Here is a 22,270-nt window from a genome sequence, read left to right as displayed (position 1 = left end):
GCGAGAGGGAGGAGGAAGGAGTGAGAGAGGAGGGAGAGGGAGCGAGAGGGAGGAGGAAGGAGTGAGAGAGGAGCGAGAGGGAGCGAGAGGGACGAGGAAGGAGTGAGAGAGGAGGGGAGAAAGAGGAGGACTTAGAAACATTCCAAAGAAAGGAAAGGAGTAGATTGTCTGTCAGTTAAATGCAGAACTGTATCTCTTTCCTTTGTAATTGGTGAAGTGATCATTCTGCATGTACTATCCCTTTAATACACAACTGAGTATGTATGAAACATAATGATTATTACCACATAAAACTGTTATATCTACACAAGTCAAGCTTCCACTGACCTTAAAAACAACAATAAAGGGATGCCTCTGTATGACAGTGTGGTTCGGTCTCAAATGGTACCCTGTTTCCTATATTGTGTGCAACTAATGGCTCAAGTCAAAACCAATATACTGTACAGCAATTTGGATGATTTGCTTCTCAAACAAACCCATCCAGCTCATCTCCACTTCTAATAACAGTGAAACATAAAAAATGTTCTCCGAGACACTTCTAGTTCTCTATCTATCTTTCCAACACACATCCTTCTGGTTGTCTATCCAACACATATCCTTCTAGTTCTCTATCTATCTATCCAACACACATCCTTCTGGTTGTCTATCCAACACATATCCTTCTAGTTCTCTATCTATCTATCCAACACACATCCTTCTGGTTGTCTATCCAACACATATCCTTCTAGTTCTCTATCTATCCAACACACATCCTTCTGGTTGTCTATCCAACACATATCCTTCTAGTTCTCTATCTATCTATCCAACACACATCCTTCTGGTTGTCTATCCAACACATATCCTTCTAGTTCTCTAACTATCTTTCCAACACACATCCTTCTGGTTGTCTATCCAACACATACCCTTCTGGTTGTCTATCCAACACATACCCTTCTGGTTGTCTATCCAACACATATCCTTCTAGTTCTCTATCTATCTATCCAACACACATCCTTCTGGTTGTCTATCCAACACATATCCTTCTAGTTCTCTATCTATCCAACACACATCCTTCTGGTTGTCTATCCAACACATATCCTTCTAGTTCTCTATCTATCCAACACACATCCTTCTGGTTGTCTATCCAACACATACCCTTCTGGTTGTCTATCCAACACATACCCTTCTGGTTGTCTATCCAACACATACCCTTCTGGTTGTCTATCCAACACATACCCTTCTGGTTGTCTATCCAACACATACCCTTCTGGTTGTCTATCCAACACATACCCTTCTGGTTGTCTATCCAACACATACCCTTCTGGTTGTCTATCCAACACATACCCTTCTGGTTGTCTATCCAACACATACCCTTCTAGTTCTCTATCTATCTATCCAACACACATCCTTCTGGTTGTCTATCCAACACATATCCTTCTAGTTCTCTATCTATCTATCCAACACACATCATTCTGGTTGTCTATCCAACACAACACATACAACACATACATCTCCATTTTGGATTTTCCCAGAGTGGTTAGTAGAGTCTATGGATTCTTCAATTTTATTGAGCTGATTTCTGATGTGCTGTTCCTTCTTTTTCCATAGTGTATTTCTGTATTGTTTTAGTGATTCACCATAGTGAAGGTGTAGACTCAGGTTTTCTGAGTCTCTATGTTTTTGGTTGGACAGGTTTCTCAATTTCTTTCTTAGATTTTTGCATTCTTCATCAAACCATTTATCATTGTTGTTCATTTTCTTTGGTTTTCTATTTGAGATTTTTAGATTTGATAGGGAAGCTGAGAGGTCAAATATACTGTTAAGATTTTCTACTGCCAAGTTCACACCTTCACTATTGCAGTGGAACGTTTTACCCAGGAAATTGTCTAAAAGGGATTGTTGTTGCCTAATTGTTTTTCGGTAGGTTTCCAAACTGCATTCCTTCCATCTATAGCATTTCTTAATGTTACTCAGTTCCTCTGGCTTTGATGTCTCATGATTGAGTATTGCTCTGTTCAAGTAGACTGTGATTTTGCTGTGGTCTGATAGGGGTGTCAGTGGGCTGACTGTGAACGCTCTGAGAGACTCTGGGTTGAGGTCAGTGATAAAGTAGTCTACAGTACTACTGCCAAGAGATGAGCTATATGTGTACCTACCATAGGAGTCCCCTCGAAGCCTACCATTGACTATGTACATACCCAGCGTGCGACAGAGCTGCAGGAGTTGTGACCCATTTTTGTTGGTTATGTTGTCATAGTTGTGCCTCGGGGGGCATATGTGGGAGGGAATGCTGTCACTTGCAGGCAGGTGTTTGTCCCCCTGTGTGCTGAGGGTGTCAGGTTCTTGTCCGGTTCTGGCATTTAGGTCACCACAGACATGTCCCTGGGCCTGGAAATGATTGATTTCCCCCTCCAGGATGGAGAAGCTGTCTTCATTAAAGTATGGGGATTCTAGTGGGGGGATATAGGTAGCACACAGGAGGATATTTTTCTTTGTTAAGATCATTTCCTTTTGAATTTATAATCAAATGTAAAATGATCCTGTTTTGATTAATTTGATTGGAGTGAGTTAGGTCTGCTCTATACCAAATTAGCATACCCCCTGAGTCCCTTCCCTATTTCACACCTGGTAGTTTGGTGTATGGGACTACCAACTCTGTAACCTACAGGGCAACCAGTGGGTCCGTCTCCTCTATACCAGGTTTCTTGCAGGATGACAATGTCTGTATTACCGATTTCTTTGGTGAAGTCCAGGTTCCTGCTCTTTAGGCCAAAGGCAGATGACCTCAGGCCTTGGATATTCCAGGATAATATTGTGAAGGCTTTGTGTTCCATAAAGTGTCCAATGTTGTTGGTCATGTGGCCAGCAAGTGTGAGCAGAGCCTGCTGAGCATCTGGTGCATGCCATTGGCTTGGGCTAGTGTAAGAGTGGGGGTTGGGCCTGTTTGCCCGCTCACTACCTGGGCGTATGTATGACTTCCATGGCCTCTTTGCGGGGGTGGGGTGCATGGGGTGGGCGGGAGGGGTATAGGTCTGATCTGAGGGGGCCTATATGAGGTGTGGGCATGGTTGACGTGGGGGGGTGTTGATTGGTTGGGGTGGGGGTGTGGATGTGGCTGGGGGTGCTGTGATCTAGTTGTAAGTCCAATTGGCATGGGTCCTCTATGTGTAGGTCCAGGGGTGGTCCTGCACGTCTGGGAGAGTGTCTCGCTGGTCTGGGTGGGGTGTCTATTGATCTGTTGCACCTGTGTGAAGTGTTGGGGATACGTTTGAGAGCGATGTCCTTTAGAATCTGGGCAAAGGTGGGCACTGCTGCCTTATAGAGGTGGACCTGGTCATAGAGGCTGTTTAAGTGGTGGGCCAGGAAAACATTTGGTTTTGAGGCACAGCCACGGGAAATACTTGCGTTTACCCGCTGTATTGTGGCAGGGTGGAACTCTTTTCGTGGTAGCAGGGTGGAGATAACCACGTGCGTTGGGGAAAGTACAATCACTCCCTTCAGTGCTGTGGCCACCCTTTCCTGCTGTGCTCTCAGGTCGTTTGTGCCTGTGTGTATTATTACGTGGCTTGGTGAACCTAGTTCATCCTCAGACAGAAGTTCTAGGGTGCGCTGGGTGTGGGAAAAAGTTTTTTTTCTTGTATATATTTCCCATTTGAGTCCATAAGGAGAACAATCTGTGTCTTGTGTATGTCCTCAGTGGGGGGTTGTCAGAAGGGCTATCAGGGTGGCTGACGAGGGGGTGTTCAGAGGGGGTGAGAGCCGCTGGGCTTGGGGTTCTTCATTTGTCTGTTCTGCTGTGGTGTCGATGCTATGGTCAGGGTCTGGTGTGGACTGTTCTGCTGTGGTGTCGATGCTATGGTCAGGGTCTGGTGTGGACTGTTCTGCTGTGGTGTCGATGCTATGGTCAGGGTCTGGTGTGGACTGTTCTGCTGTGGTGTCGATGCTATGGTCAGGGTCTGGTGTGGACTGTTCTGCTGTGGTGTCGATGCTATGGTCAGGGTCTGGTGTGGACTGTTCTGCTGTGGTGTCGATGCTATGGTCAGGGTCTGGTGTGGACTGTTCTGCTGTGGTGTCGATGCTATGGTCAGGGTCTGGTGTGGACTGTTCTGCTGTGGTGTCGATGCTATGGTCAGGGTCTGGTGTGGACTGTTCTGCTGTGGTGTCGATGCTATGGTCAGGGTCTGTGGACTGTTCTGCTGTGGTGTCGATGCTATGGTCAGGGTCTGGTGTGGACTGTTCTGCTGTGGTGTCGATGCTATGGTCAGGGTCTGGTGTGGACTGTTCTGCTGTGGTGTCGATGCTATGGTCAGGGTCTGGTGTGGACTGTTCTGCTGTGGTGTCGATGCTATGGTCAGGGTCTGGTGTGGACTGTTCTGCTGTGGTGTCGATGCTATGGTCAGGGTCTGGTGTGGACTGTTCTGCTGTGGTGTCGATGCTATGGTCAGGGTCTGGTGTGGACTGTTCTGCTGTGGTGTCGATGCTATGGTCAGGGTCTGGTGTGGACTGTTCTGCTGTGGTGTCGATGCTATGGTCAGGGTCTGGTGTGGACTGTTCTGCTGTGGTGTCGATGCTATGGTCAGGGTCTGGTGTGGACTGTTCTGCTGTGGTGTCGATGCTATGGTCAGGGTCTGGTGTGCACTGTTCTGCTGTGGTGTCAAGACTTTTGTCGGGTGCTGAGGTGGGCTGTTCTGCTGGTTTCTCTGTGGGGGTGGCCACCTCTCTAGTGGGTTGTTCTCTGTCACACGCCATCCCCCTCAACATCTCCTCCAGCAGTATGATCCTCTCCTCTAGTGCTCTGTTCTTCTCCTGCTCCTGCTCATTTATCCCTCATTTCAATGAGAGGGTTGTACTCTGTGCTGGAAGGTTGACTCTCCGCTGGGGGTTGTTCGTCTGTGAGGTTATATAATGAAGAGGTCTGGTCTGACCAGCTCGGGGTGGGGTTATCTTTCTCAAGGGAGAGCTTCTCCTGCTGGGCTAATTCTTTGATTAGGTGAAAGTCCAGCTGAAACTGTTTTGGGGTTGCCCTGTACCATTACTGTTCCAGACGTATAGAGATTTATATTAGCTGACTCAGAGTCCTCGTTGTCAAGTATCCTGAGTTTCCACCCCTCGGTAACAAAGGGGTAGTGTGCTCATATAGCACTGTGCCATGCCAGGGGAAGGTTGCCGGTGTTCCCATTTTTGTATTAGTCAGCAAAAAGTGTCTCTTGATTTTCCATAAGGAGCTTAATTTTGTAATATTTTCTTGCCTTATCATTCTTTACATACACAGGGTACTGTATTTGAATTACCTCTGAACAGCAGGAAGCAGCTTCTAAGGCCTCTCCATTTGGTTGGAGTAGACTGTTTGACTCTCTTGCCATTGTTGTGCTAAAGGTTTTTGACACCTCTCACTTGACACGTCAGTGCTAATTGAAGCTGTATCAAGCTTGGCAGAATTATGTTAGCATTCAGTCCTTATAAAGTAACGTAATGTATTTTTCTTCTTGGCTTTTGGAAATAAAATATAGTTTCAGACTAAACATTACTCACTCAGTTCCAGGTTGGATGGTGTTTTCAGGTTTCCATTGTTTTCCAGAGAATTTGCTGTATAGAATAATAATCCTTGGTAGTTGTAAACCTTCCAGGTGATTCCGTAATTCTGTCCAAAATCAGGTTGTAGGTTTTGAGATTTGATTTGAAGTGAAGGTTATGTTGTAGAGGATAGCATCCTGTATATATGCCTGACAAAAAAAATCTATGTTTATCTAACTCTAAATCTATCTTTTTTAAAGAAAATGCTGAAAAATGCAGGAGCTCATCTGGTCATGACCTCTAGCCTACCTCTATCCAACACAGATCCTTCTGGTTCTCTGTCTATCTGTCTAACACATATCTATCTATCTATCTATCTATCTATCTATCTATCTGGGGCAGCAGGGTAGCCTAGTGGTTAGAGCGTTGGACTAGTAACCAAAAGGTTGCAAGTTCGAATCCCCGAACTGACGACAAATCTGTCGTTCCGCCCCTGAACAGGCAGTTAACACACTGTTCCTAGGCTGTCATTGACAATAAGAATTTGTTCTTAACTGACTTGCATAGTAAAATAAAGGTAAAAAAAAATAAATCTATCTATTGAACACACATCCTTCTGGTTCTATATCCAACACACATCATTCCATTCCTTCCTCACTTGGCAGGATCAAAACAAGCCTGGGCTGTGTTCCAAATGGGACTATATTCCCTAAATAGTGCACCATTTATTTTGTCCTGGGCCAAAAACGCTCTGGTCAAAAGTAGCTTAATGCACTGTGTAGGGAATGGGGTGCAGGAAAAAGACATGGCCAATCGATTTCCAAGGTGGCTAATTAAGTTTACCGTCAATAACTTGTCCCAATTAAGATGGGGAGTTGGACTCAGGCACGGAATACCTCCAGGTTCCATATTGATCTCTCGCTCCCAGGCATCCATCCAAGTTGAATCAGACTAGACCCAGTAATGCACTTCACTTCTCTCCACTACCCGTCTGCCTCCTCTTCCTCCCCGTCCTGGCTGTCAGTCAACAAGTGGTCCAATCAAGAGCGCCGGCCTGCAGACAAAGCGAGTAACAAGCCAAAAACATCACACTCCATTGTTGCTTACTGCTTGTGACATTAAGGGCAATCTGTCCAGAACCATCAAACCAAACAGCCAGGCTGAAGGTTTTTTAAAGAGACGGGAACCACTTTGGTTATGATGCGATCATTTCAGCTGTGTGTTGTGTTTTGTACATGTTGAAGCCTTGGCCTATCTTCTATATTTTATGTTGGAAACATCCACCTCCATCTGTTTTAAAGCAACAATATGTAACTTTTTGGGCAAACTGACCAAATTCACATAGAAATGCGAGTTATAGATATGTTATTATCATTGAAAGCAAGTCTAAGAAGTGTTTTATGTGCTCTCTTTCTATGCTTCCCATTATTAAGTTTTGTTTTTGCATCTTTTACTTTCGGTTTTGTACACCAGCTTCGAACAGTTGAAAATACAATATTTTGGGGTTATGGAAAATATATTTCACAGCGTTTTAGATGGTACAATGATTCTCTACACAATGACTGCTTGTTGTGTCACATAAACTGAAATTAGGTGAACTACTAGAATTTTAGCAACCAGGAAATAGAGGGGCGATATCTGCATAGTGCACATTTGAAGGAAACAGAGGGAAGTGCAAGAACAGAGTTTGTGTTAATTGTCCTACTGTTAGTTTTTTTCCTACTTGGTCTCTACAGTAAATCAAATCACATTTCTATCTCACTCTCTCCTCTCTCCTTCTTTTCCATCACGATTTATCCTTTCTTTTCTTCTCTCTCCTTCTTACTCTTTCTTTTTTAATTATTTCACTCCTTTCTCCTCTCTCCCTTTGCCAACTCTCATCCTCTCTCTTACTCTCTCTTCCACCCCTCTCTTTCTCTCTCATCATTCAATCTCTCTCTTTTTCTCTCCCCTTCTCTGTTTTTCTCCCTCCACCTCCCCCCCCCTCTCTCTCTCTCTCTCTCTCTCTCTCTCTCTCTCTCTCTCTCTCTCTCTCTCTCTCTCTCTCTCTCTTCTCTTATTATTTTCTCTCTCTCTCTCCATGTTACTGGTCCCTCCTGCGCTCCCTGGAGAGACTGAGGTAGACAGACAGACAGACAGACAGACAGACAGACAGACAGACAGACAGACAGACAGACAGACAGACAGACAGACAGACAGACAGAGACAGACAGAGACTAAGGCTGCCATTTGAGACAGCCTTAGACTAGCCTACAACCTTGAATGTAATGATGACCCATTTAGCAACACCAACCACCTGGACCATTAGAATCTTGACACATGGCTATATTCCATTTACAGGGTTCATATTGAGTTCTATAGGATGAGTAAATGGAGGGCTCACAACATTATATTACCACATGTATGGTGAATTGTATTGATTTACTTTTCATACATTGAGCTTAGAACAATATGCATCAGCTCTTCAGTTTGGTCTAGCCAATCAGTTTATTTTTTGCTTGATTTTATCAGGACTTTCAAATCAGAAGTTACAAAGAAGTAATTTCACTTTGAAAGAACACAAGAGAACATGAAACACAGAAGTCAGAACACAGAGAGAACACACGCTGTTCTATACAGCTCACAATAATGCAGGTTAATGTTACATTGATACTCCCCCTACCATTTCCTGTTTGCTATGTGGTGAGATTTGCACTACAGTGGATTAGATATGCTAAAGACACATGAACATTCCTCTGGAGAGGAAGGTAGCAGGTCATATATGGTGCTATGTCGGTGTGTAGCAGGCCTGTCCCATGGTGAGGGTTTGAGGGAGCCCCCTGTCCGTTGATCACGCACTGGTATCTTTTTTCAAAAACTTTTGGCTAATGTGATCAATCAATTTAAAAAAAATGATGAAGCCCTTTTAACATCAGCAGTTGTCAGCAGTTGTGACCACCCTCACCATCATCACTCCTGTCCCTACCGTCCAACATGGATGGCCAACCAAATAGATGTCTTCACCAGGAGCAGGAACTCTCTGAAACCTAGAGACCTGAATGCTCTCCATTTCTTCAGCTAGCTAACTGTTATCTCCAGTTTGTTTAGCTTATTTTTTTGTCTGTATACTGCAATTCAGCTTTTAGCTGTGAATGTGTATAAGACAGCCTAGCCAATAATAACAGCCTAAAATCCCAATGTCCAAGCAAAGCAGAGGCAGAAACACAGTGGCTAGGTGAGAAGAAAACAGCATGTTTCTGTCTTGACAGTCTGTAGCTGATATTGTACTTCGTAAGACAATAAAAACATTGAAATAAAAACAGTCTCAACACCCATCACCATGTATTCCTCTCCACTCCTCCATTGTCTGTGACTGAAGTGTCTCTGACTGGAAGTACTTTGCCATGGTTTTATCAGTAACATTTCTGTTAAATTGGAAACAAGAAGAAATTACTTCGGCTTAAAGCCTCCTAATCTTTCCAAATGTTATTGTCTGAGAAAATATGTTAATACCCTACTTGGGTTTCTGGAGACAATAACTGGGAGAAAGCAATTTTACCATTAGCTGAGGAGAAAGTGCTTTGGCTGGGTCTGATAAACGAGCTTATCCCTAATCCTAATTGTGTCAAAGGAAGGATTTAGAGCTTCATTTGATAAACAAGCACAGGGGCATCACATCCATAATGTCGAGTGCAATCAATCCCTACATGGAAACCAGGGCTGCTGTTTAACCTTGCAGTTGTTCCATAGAGATGAAGCACTGATCCGGAGGCATAGGAGAGTGTACATACATATAGGATGCGTCTGAAATGACACCCTATTCCCTACATAGTGCACTACAGTTGACCATGGCCCCTGGTGAAAAGTAGTGCACAATGCAGGGAATAGAGTGCCATTTGGGATGTAACCAGTGTCCAATAGGAAGTAATTGTAAGGACTTGACTGTAAAAGCTGCTTCGGTAACCTTACAGATTACAAACCCCTTATCAGGTACCAAACAGTCATACTTGTGTGTGTGCTAGTGTTCCCCCATAGTAATTATCCATGCTGAACCTTAAAGTGGTTACAATCATGAATGTTTTGGCCATTAGAAGAGCTCACCCACAAGCCATGCAATAAAACGAAGGTAGGCCATTTGTATACAAACCAGCAGGATAGAAAACGAGGCATATATCGCCTGGATCACACCGATAGCGTCGTTGGGTTTTGTTACACCAGAAGTCCATTCCTTTCCAATGGAACGCTGCATTAGTCTTGCAGCATTGTGTTGCAGAGGCAGTTGCAGTGCGATCTGTGTGGTGCATACGTTGGACTTATTGAATTTATGCATCAAATTGTATGTATAGACGGCTTGACAGAAATGGTAAATGTTGAAGTTTTGTTTCATGCATATCCAGATTATGCTGCGTACCATTTTGCTATTGGTATGTTAAAGGCACTGCACGATCAATCCGACATCTGTGTTGTCCATACAGCATTAACTGGGATGCGGCCTCCACAGAAGAGAGAGCAAACCTTTTTTGTGCTTCATGGAGCAACGCAGAGCTGTTGTGAAGGAAGTTTGGTATTTATTAGGATCCTCATTAGCGCTGCAAAAGCATCAGCTACTCTTCCTGGTCTCCACATGAAACATGACATCATACATAGTACAGAACATGATTCGCTTAGAAGGAAGTGAGCTTGTGTTTATACAGGACCTCCCGCCATCCATCATTCAACCAATCATGTCAATGCAGAGCTGTATGGAATCCTCCACAATGTTACAACATTTGAGAGGTGCACAGCGATGCAGAACAGAGCTCAATTTGGCCTCTGCATGCCTACAGAGGATCCACAAGTACGTCACACCATCCATTTGGCACCTACAACCACATTTTCAGTTCAAGCATAAATGGGCTTTTAGATGTAAACAGTGCAATTACGCAAAGGTTATTTGTATTTATTTTTTATTGAACCTTTATTTAACTAAGCAAGTCAATTAACAACACATTCTTAATTACAAACCATAACCCGGACGATGTTGGGCCAATTGTGCGCCTGGAATCAAACCAGGGTCTGTAGTGAAGCCTCTAGCACTGAGATGCAGTGTCTTAGACCACTGCGTAACGTTCCCCCCATAGATGCATTTGAGTATATTAGAATGTAGAATGATGCCAAATTCAGATGTAAGAAATCGTTGTACACTAATTAAACACCAGATGAACCAAGGAACCATAGCAGTTATGACTGTTTGAATCTAATTCCAAGTGTATAAAACAAAATAAAAACAGAGCGGCCACGAGATCCTCCTCGTGCGCATCTCCTGAGAGGATGGTGGGTGCATTCCGTAGGTAGGGGCTCGAGCTGAAGTCACGGTTCCATGTCATTGTAGCCGAAGACACGCGGGCGTCAGCAGCGCGCGAGAGAAAGAGCGGGAGGAGAGAGAAGATAGTGGCTGCAGTTGCACGTTCCCTCTCGACATTGGATCTATGTTGTTGTAAGAGCATCTGTAACTGGTAGGAAAGGAGTGGGGAAGAGGAGGTATACACTAACTCACCAAGGAAAGACCTATGCTTGGATTTTGCCTCTTTTTTCTTCGCCAATGCAAAAGGAAATATGCAGCGAAGCTTCACCCTCCTTTACACCAGTTTTCTGGGGATGTGCTTGGGTTCAAGTTTTCCAAGTAACATCAATATAGGTAGGTGCAAAACCCACGCGTAAAATGAAGCCTGGCAGAATTATTGTATTTTTGTATGTATTTGTTTAGTGTACACATTTTATTTCTTGTCATAGGCCTATTTGTATGGACAATGGCAAGTTCGTGAATATGCGTTTTCTGAGGCTATAAAGTTGTATTCAACATATTTTGCTGATAAAAGAGTCCGGAAATATTTATCTGTGTTTGCGTTTTATTTGCCGATATACGTTTTATAAATAACCGTTTAATATGTGTCTTTCACAGGGGGACTATTCCCAACCGAATCTCACGAATATGACGTGTTTCGGTTCGCGCTCTCGCACCACCAGGACATCCCCAAACTGGTGCCGCAGGTGGATATGGTCAAGATAGGCAACAGCTTCTCCATGACATATGCCTGTAAGTCTTTTTCCCAGGGTCTCTTTTCTCACCATTCAACCCATCCCTCCCAGTTATTTATTAGTTTACCCCATGGGTTATTTATTCATACGATCAATCTGTTGTCCTCCCGCTCAACGAAACCACTGGCCAACGCTTGTCCAGAAATGATTAGACTGTGCTACTCAGAGGTGTCTGACATTGATAGATGTAGTTATGATATATACAATTACATCTGGTTATTCTGTCACTGTAAAGATGGTCCGAGAATGTGTGATTTTTTGCATCCATCTGCATCGCTCTCTTTCATAAGAGGCTGGGTGCGCGCGCGTGTGTGATTCTCGTAAGAGGCTGTGTGTGTGCGTTTGTGACTCTATCTTGTAAGAGGCTGTGTGTGTGTGACACTCTTCTAAGAAGCTGTGTGTGTGGGCGTGTGTGACTATCTTATAAGAGGCAATGTGTGTGCGTTTGTGTGACTCTTAAGAGGCACTGTGTGTGCCTGTGTGAGCAAGAGAGAGACCTCAGTGCAATGAACACATTTGTTCTGACAAATCTACCCATATCAGTAGTATCATGTAGGCTACAGACAATATAACCAGATGGAACAAAGTGGTTATATACTTTATATTTAAAATATTGATTTTGTTTTGACACCCTTCCCCCATTTAGCCTACTACACAAGCCAACATTGAAATATGATCTGTGACAGCGCTGATCCCACCGACATTCAGGATAAACCTGTTCCCACAAAGCCCTGTTCCTAATTACAGATGGATTTCTATTAGTTTAGCTTCAGCTGGCACCAGCTACTCAGGTTAGCTTTCTCATTACAGTAGCCTAGCCTACAACACCATACCACTCAAATGGCTCCAAGCGCCGTGACTCACTCAACTTCATAAGGTAGGCTCTGTGCGTTCCAGGAACACTTCTAAAATAGGGTTCTAATTACTGTAACACTGTAGGAGTAATATTACATAGTAGACATTCAATTTGTTCACCTTTAGACATCATTATCTTCATGGATGAGCTCACTTACATGGGGGCGAGCGTGTAAGGTGACACTCGGGCACGTAGGAAAGAGGATTTATAGTTTATTGTAAAGCACTGTGGATCAATGGTGGTCACCGGTCCAAGGAGCTAAGTTACTCTCCTGTAAGTACATCAACCACCGAATCGTCATTGCACAGCCTGTCTGCTCTGATGATGCCCAAATCAAATCATGTTTAATCGTTTTAGCAGCACTGTCACAATCACCTTCCCTTAACAGATACAGACACTGAAGCAGCTTTGTAACATGTTTTAAAGACCAAAGTGATATGGTAGCCCAATCATTCCCCCGTCTGCTGAAAATCAAGAAAAAAACACTATAAAATGAAAAATAACTTAATTTCTGGAGTTATGTTTGTGTATTGTTGTGTTTTCCAACCTCCACTTTTGGGATTTTAAACACCAAGGTGCCCTTGAGGTTTTCTTTATTTAAGTTGGTACATCTAAAGGTAGGCCATGTCCCAGGTGCTCCATGTTGGACACTGTGCATCAGGCCTATGCAGCTGTGTGCTGGCTCCAGATGAAACATACACAATAGATTCTCCTCCCTGACAACTCTCTCTTTCCACACTGGTCTCCTCAGGACTGCTTGAAGTGCGACATTCAATTTCACTGGCAGAGTCTTCAGACATTGATAACCGTGTTGTTTCTGTGTTTTTTTTCCTACTCTGAGACAAGACTTGAATTTAAAGGCAGTTTTTATTCTGTTTCACATACTAGCCATGCTTTTCTTCTGATCTCTGCCTCGGCTCTGAAGAGACGCAGTTCCGTTTTGAAAAAAACTGAATGAAAAGGAAATCAGAAAAAATGGAAACCGTGGATGTATTTTAAGTCAGATGATATCTAATGCAATAGGACTGTAACTCATGATATCTAATGCAATAGGACTGTAACACATGATATTTAATGCAATAGGACTGTAACACATGATATCTAATACAATAGGACTGTAACACATGATATCTAATGCAATAGGACTGTAACACATGATATTTAATGCAATAGGACTGTAACACATGATATCTAATGCAATAGGACTGTAACACATGATATCTAATACAATAGGACTGTAACACATGATATCTAATGCAATAGGACTGTAACACATGATATCTAATGCAATAGGACTGTAACACATGATATTTAATGCAATAGGACTGTAACACATGATATCTAATACAATAGGACTGTAACACATGATATCTAATGCAATAGGACTGTAACACATGATATCTAATGCAATAGGACTGTAACACATGATATTTAATGCAATAGGACTGTAACACATGATATCTAATGCAATAGGACTGTAACACATGATATCTAATGCAATAGGACTGTAACACATGATATCTAATACAATAGGACTGTAACACATGATATCTAATGCAATAGGACTGTAACACATGATATCTAATGCAATAGGACTGTAACACATGATATCTAATGCAATAGGACTGTAACACATGATATCTAATGCAATAGGACTGTAACACATGATATCTAATGCAATAGGACTGTAACACATGATATCTAATGCAATAGGACTGTAACACATGATATCTAATGCAATAGGACTGTAACACATGATATCTAATGCAATAGGACTGTAACACATGATATCTAATACAATAGGACTGTAACACATGATATCTAATGTAATAGGACTGTAACACATGATATCTAATACAATAGGACTGTAACACATGATATCTAATACAATATGTAACACATGATATCTAATGCAATGCACATGATATCTAATGCAATAGGACTGTAACACATGATATCAATGCATGATATCTAATGAATAGGACTGTAACACATGATATCTAATGCAATAGGACTGTAACACATGATATCTAATGCAATAGGACTGTAACACATGATATCTAATGCAATAGGACTGTAACACATGATATCTAATGCAATAGGACTGTAACACATGATATCTAATGCAATAGGACTGTAACACATGATATCTAATGCAATAGGACTGTAACACATGATATCTAATGCAATGAGGACTGTAACACATGATATCTAATGAATAGGACTGTAACACATATATCTAATGCAATAGGACTGTAACACATGATATCTAATACAATAGGACTGATAAATGCACATGATATCTAATGCAATAGGACTGTAACACATGATATCTAATGCAATAGGACTGTAACACATGATATCTAATGCAATAGGACTGTAACACATGATATCTAATACAATAGGACTGTAACACATGATATCTAATGCAATAGGACTGTAACATGATATCTAATGCAATAGGACTGTAACACATGATATCTAATGCAATAGGACTGTAACACATGATATCTAATGCAATAGGACTGTAACTCATGATATTTAATGCAATAGGACTGTAACTCATGATATCTAATGCAATAGGACTGTAACACATGATATCTAATGCAATAGGACTGTAACTCATGATATTTAATGCAATAGGACTGTAACACATGATATCTAATGCAATAGGACTGGAACACATGATATCTAATGCAATAGGACTGTAACACATGATATCTAATGCAATAGGACTGTAACACATGATATATAATGCAATAGGACTGTAACACATGATATCTAATACAATAGGACTGTAACACATGATATCTAATGCAATAGGACTGTAACACATGATATCTAATGCAATAGGACTGTAACACTGTATGATATCTAATGCAATAGGACTGTAACACATGATATCTAATACAATAGGACTGTAGCACATGATATCTAATGCAATAGGACTGTAACACATGATATTTAATGCAATAGGACTGTAACACATGATATCTAATGCAATAGGACTGTAACACATGATATCTAATGCAATAGGACTGTAACACATGATATCTAATGCAATAGGACTGTAACACATGATATCTAATGCAATAGGACTGTAACACATGATATCTAATGCAATAGGACTGTAACACATGATATCTAATGCAATAGGACTGTAACACATGATATCTAATGCAATAGGACTGTAACACATGATATCTAATGCAATAGGACTGTAACACATGATATTTAATGCAATAGGACTGTAACTCATGATATCTAATACAATAGGACTGTAACACATGATATCTAATGCAATAGGACTGTAACACATGATATCTAATGCAATAGGACTGTAACACATGATATCTAATACAATAGGACTGTAACACATGATATCTAATGCAATAGGACTGTAACACATGATATCTAATGCAATAGGACTGTAACACATGATATTTAATGCAATAGGACTGTAACTCATGATATCTAATACAATAGGACTGTAACACATGATATCTAATGCAATAGGACTGTAACACATGATATATAATGATATCAATAGGACTGTAACACATGATATCTAATACAATAGGACTGTAACACATGATATCTAATGCAATAGGACTGTAACACATGATATCTAATGCAATAGGACTGTAACACATGATATCTAATGCAATAGGACTGTAACACATGATATCTAATACAATAGGACTGTAACACATGATATCTAATGCAATAGGACTGTAACACATGATATCTAATGCAATAGGACTGTAACACATGATATCTAATGCAATAGGACTGTAACACATGATATCTAATGCAATAGGACTGTAACACATGATATCTAATGCAATAGGACTGTAACACATGATATCTAATGCAATAGGACTGTAAATGCACATGATATCTAATGCAATAGGACTGTAACACATGATATCTAATGCAATAGGACTGTAACACATGATATCTAATGCAATAGGACTGTAACACATGATATCTAATGCAATAGGACTGTAACACATGATATATAATGTAATAGGACTGTAACACATGATATCTAATACAATAGGACTGTAACACATGATATCTAATGCAATAGGACTGTAACACATGATATCTAATGCAATAGGACTGTAACACATGATATCTAATGCAATAGGACTGTAACACATGATATCTAATACAATAGGACTGTAACACATGATATCTAATGCAATAGGACTGTAACACATGATATCTAATGCAATAGGACTGTAACACATGATATCTAATGCAATAGGACTGTAACACATGATATCTAATGCAATAGGACTGTAACACATGATATCTAATGCATGATATCTAATGCAATAGGACTGTAACACATGATATCTAATGCAATAGGACTGTAACACATGATATCTAATGCAATAGGACTGTAACACATGATATCTAATGCAATAGGACTGTAACACATGATATCTAATGCAATAGGACTGTAACACATGATATCTAATGCAATAGGACTGTAACACTAATGATATTTAATGCAATAGGACTGTAACTCATGATATCTAATACAATAGGGACTGTAACACATGATATCTAATGCAATAGGACTGTAACACATGATATCTAATGCAATAGGACTGTAACACATGATATCTAATACAATAGATATCTAATGCAATAGGACTGTAACACATGATATCTAATGCAATAGGACTGTAACACATGATATCTAATGCAATAGGACTGTAACACATGATATTTAATGCAATAGGACTGTAACTCATGATATCTAATGCAATAGGACTGTAACACATGATATCTAATGTAATAGGACTGTAACACATGATATCTAATACAATAGGACTGTAACACATGATATCTAATACAATAGGACTGTAACACATGATATCTAATGCAATAGGACTGTAACACATGATATCTAATGCAATAGGACTGTAACACATGATATCTAATGCAATAGGACTGTAACACATGATATCTAATACAATAGGACTGTAACACATGATATCTAATGCAATAGGACTGTAACACATGATATCTAATGCAATAGGACTGTAACACATGATATCTAATGCAATAGGACTGTAACACATGATATCTAATGCAATAGGACTGTAACACATGATATCTAATGCAATAGGACTGTAACACATGATATCTAATGCAATAGGACTGTAACACATGATATCTAATGCAATAGGACTGTAACACATGATATCTAATGCAATAGGACTGTAACACATGATATCTAATACAATAGGACTGTAACACATGATATCTAATGCAATAGGACTGTAACACATGATATCTAATGCAATAGGACTGTAACACATGATATCTAATGCAATAGGACTGTAACACATGATATCTAATGCAATAGGACTGTAACACATGATATCTAATACAATAGGACTGTAACACATGATATCTAATGCAATAGGACTGTAACACATGATATCTAATCTAATGCAATAGGACTGTAACACATGATATCTAATGCAATAGGACTGTAACACATGATATCTAATGCAATAGGACTGTAACACATGATATCTAATGCAATAGGAACACATGATAAATGCAATAGGACTGTAACACATGATATCTAATGCAATAGGACTGTAACACATGATATCTAATGCAATAGGACTGTAACACATGATATCTAATACAATAGGACTGTAACACATGATATCTAATGCAATAGGACTGTAACACATGATATCTAATGCAATAGGACTGTAACATGATATCATGATATTTAATGCAATAGGACTGTAACACATGATATCTAATGCAATAGGACTGTAACACATGATATCTAATGCAATAGGACTGTAACACATGATATCTAATGCAATAGGACTGTAACACATGATATTTAATGCAATAGGACTGTAACACATGATATCTAATGCAATAGGACTGTAACACATGATATCTAATGCAATAGGACTGTAACACATGATATCTAATGCAATAGGACTGATAAATGCAATAGGACTGTAACACATGATATCTAATGCAATAGGACTGTAACACATGATATCTAATGCAATAGGACTGTAACACATGATATCTAATGCAATAGGACTGGAACACATGATATCTAATGCAATAGGACTGTAACACATGATATCTAATGCAATAGGACTGTAATGATATCTAATGCAATAGGACTGTATGATATCTAATGCAATAGGACTGTAACACATGATATCTAATGTAATAGGACTGTAACACATGATATCTAATGCAATAGGACTGTAACACATGATATCTAATGCAATAGGACTGTAACACATGATATCTAATGCAATAGACTGTAACACATGATATCTAATGCAATAGGACTGTAACACATGATATCTAATGCAATAGGACTGTAACACATGATATCTAATGCAATAGGACTGTAACACATGATATCTAATGCAATAGGACTGTAACACATGATATCTAATAGGACTGTAACACATGATATCTAATGCAATAGGACTGTAACACATGATATCTAATGCAATAGGACTGTAACACATGATATCTAATGCAATAGGACTGTAACACATGATATCTAATGCAATAGGACTGTAACACATGATATCTAATGCAATAGGACTGTAACACATGATATCTAATGCAATAGGACTGTAACACATGATATCTAATGCAAACACATGATATCTAATGGACTGTAACACATGATATCTAATGCAATAGGACTGGAACACATGATATCTAATGCAATAGGACTGTAACACATGATATCTAATGCAATAGGACTGTAACACATGATATATAATGCAATAGGACTGTAACACATGATATCTAATGCAATAGGACTGTAACACATGATATCTAATGCAGAGGAAACGGTGCCTCCTACTGGCCCTCCAACACCACTTCCAGCAGCACCTGGTCTCCCATCCCACTTCTGGTCCCCACAAGAATAGTTAAACACTTTAATGTAGCCTACATCTCAGCTGATGCGGCTGGAGATTAGGGGGAGTATATTTTCCCAAGACTAACACTAAATGAACTTTCTTGAGGAATTCATATTCAAACTAGAGCCAGAAATGTGAAATATTGATGCTCCCTGTCATTTATGCCCCAAGGTTTTTTTGTATGTCATTTCGACCCATCAGATCTGTGTCACAAACCAGGTTTCCATTCAACCGTTTTATGCAAGTAAAGTTCCACGTTGGATAAAAAATGTCAAGACAGGCCTGATGGAAACTTTCCAAATGTCGACAAAGCAAAATACGCTAGACGAGGTGGGATCTTTTTGTGTCGTTAAAATGAATTATGCAAGAAATGTTGGTGGAAACGCTTTTATGTGCAAACATTCATATCATAATCATAATATCAAAGTAAACTTAGAGTCACACGATGACATGTTGTGTGATCCTCCCACTACGACTCATCAGGAAAGCATGCAGTTTATCTCACTACAATACATTTAAGTTCGCAAAAATAGATAAGATCTTGCTACCATGGAAAATTAAATACCTGTCTATTTGTGTAAAAATCACCCTGATTTAACCCTTTAGTCATATCCTATTTTCTTAAGGCCCTGCCTACAACTAACGGCTTGTTTAAAAAATGTTATATGAGCAAAATATATTCAATTTGATTTGGAATGGCAAGCCAGTTAAAATGAAATGGCCCTAGTTTTATAATGAATATGAATTCAGAGGGCAGAAATTATTCAATATTAAAGCATTAGACCTCTCACTAAAGACTTCAGTCATACAAAAACTATGTTTAAATCCTAACGGGTTCTCAAGAATAACTTTTTCTCTTTATTCAGATTACAGCCTCTCATTTTGGTTATTTGAAAATGAAATCATCTCCAAAATATCGCTATTTTTAAAACAAGCCATAGAAAGTTGGTTACTATTTCAGTTTAATCCACCAGAAAAGACAGAACAAATATTACAGCAAATATTATGGTTCAACTCAAATATATTCATGTAAAAATATAAAATGTAAAAAAATTGTATAATCTTTGTAAATGATATCATAAATAGTGGTTATGTAACAAATGCAGCTAAAGGAAATATATTTGTCACGTGTGCTCCCTCTCCGGCCTCTAGGTCACCAGGCTGCTGATTATTACGCACACCTGTCACCATCGTTACGCGCACCTGTGCGTCATTCGACTCACCTGGACTCCATCACTTCCTTGATTACCTGCCCTATATATGTCACTTCCTTTGGTTCCTTCCCTAGGCGTTATTGTTTCTGTTTCAGTTTCATGTCTGTGCATTGTTCGTGTTTCTTGGTTTGCGTTATGTTTTCATTTATTAAATGATTCACTCCCTGAACTTGCTTCCCGACTCCCAGCGCACACGTTACAATATGGAAATATCTGCTCTATTCAAAATATAGCCAACTCATTTCAGCATTACAGCAAAAATGGTGGAGGCAAGTGGAAAGGGGAGAAGGTAAGGAACTTGTCTGTCGGCCCCGCATTAAAGACCAAAATTGGTTTAAAAAAATTGTGATGAATAAAAAAGTGTACCAGTTTAATTTATTAAGGACCAAACATTGACAGCTGTGCCATACAGGTGGAAGAGATTTTCGGTGTACCGATTCCATGGCACATGGTTTATGAACTGATACACAAAACGATGTCGGATTCACAACTTAGTTTTTCAGTTTCAATTATTATATACAATTCTTGCAACCAATAGAATGTTATATACAGTGCCTTCGAAAAGTATTCAGACCCCTTGACCTTTTCAGTTTCTTATGTTACAGCCTTATTCTAAAAAGTATTAAATAAAATAAAAAACACAATACCCCATAATGACAAAGCGAAAACAGGTTTTTAGAATTTTTTGCAAAAAACAGAAATATCTTATTCACGTAAGTATTCAGAACCTTTGCTCAGGTGCATCCTTTTTCCATTTATCATCATTGAGATGTTTCTTGATTGGAGTTCTTGATTGGAGTCCACCTGTCATAAATTAAATTAATTGGACATGATTTGGAAAGGCACACACCTGTCTATATAAGGTCCCACAGTTGACAGTGTATGTCAGAGCAAAAACCAAGCCATGAGGTCAAAGGAATTTTCCGTAAAGCTCAGAGACAGGATTGTGTCGAGGCACAGATCTGTGGAAGGGTACCAAAAAGATTCTGCAGCATTGAAGGTCCCCAAAAACACAGTGGCCTCCATCATTCTTAAATGGAAGAAGTTTGGAATCACCAGACTCGGCCGGGCTTGGGGGAGAAGGGCCTTGGTCAGGGAGGTGACCAAGAACCTGATGGTCACTGACAGAACTCTAGAGTTCCTCTGTGGAGATGGGAGAACCTTCCAAAAGGACAACCATCTCTGCAGCACTCCACCAGTCAGGCCTTTATGAAAACCTGCTCCAGAGCGCTCCGGACCTCAGACTCGGGGCGAAGGTTCACCTTGCCTTCCAACAGGACAATGGCCCGAAGTACACAGCCAAGACAACACAGGAGTGGCTTCGGGACAAGTCTCCGAATGTCCTTGAGTGTCACAGCCAGACTTGAACCCGATCAAACATCTCTGGAGAGACCTGAATATGGCTGTGCAGCAACTCTTCCCATCCAACCTGACAGAGCTTGAGAGGATCTACAGAGAAGAATGGGAGAAACTCCCCAAATACAAATACAAGCTTGTAGCGTCATACCCAAGAAGTCTTGATGCTGCCAAAGATGCTTCAACAAAGTACTGAGTAAAAGGTCTGAATACTTATGTAAATGTGATATTTCAGGGTGTTGTGTGTAGATTGAGGAGGAACTTTAGAATAAGGCTGTAACGTAACAAAATGTGGAAAAAGTCAAGGGGTCTGAATACTTTTAAAAGGCACTGTACAACCATCC

General features: G+C 40.1%; 1 protein-coding gene across 2 annotated transcripts in view; it reads left to right on the top strand.

The window, feature by feature from the left end:
• Positions 1 to 10,832: 10,832 nt before the first annotated feature.
• LOC118363927 (glutamate receptor 1-like) overlaps positions 10,833 to 22,270 on the top strand; it is a 245,020-nt gene continuing 233,582 nt past the window's right edge. The window contains exons 1-2 of one of the 2 annotated variants that reach the window (XM_052487970.1): positions 10,833 to 11,149; positions 11,414 to 11,548. In XM_052487970.1, the coding sequence (XP_052343930.1) occupies positions 11,068 to 11,149; positions 11,414 to 11,548 (217 nt within the window). In that variant the 5' untranslated portion in view covers positions 10,833 to 11,067. The remainder of the gene's footprint in view (positions 11,150 to 11,413; positions 11,549 to 22,270) is intronic. The other variant, XM_052487969.1, reaches the window with a different exon arrangement.

Source organism: Oncorhynchus keta, chromosome 30 (assembly GCF_023373465.1).
Source record: "Oncorhynchus keta strain PuntledgeMale-10-30-2019 chromosome 30, Oket_V2, whole genome shotgun sequence".
NCBI lineage: Eukaryota > Metazoa > Chordata > Actinopteri > Salmoniformes > Salmonidae > Oncorhynchus > Oncorhynchus keta.
This window is presented reverse-complemented; position numbering and strand designations above follow the sequence as displayed.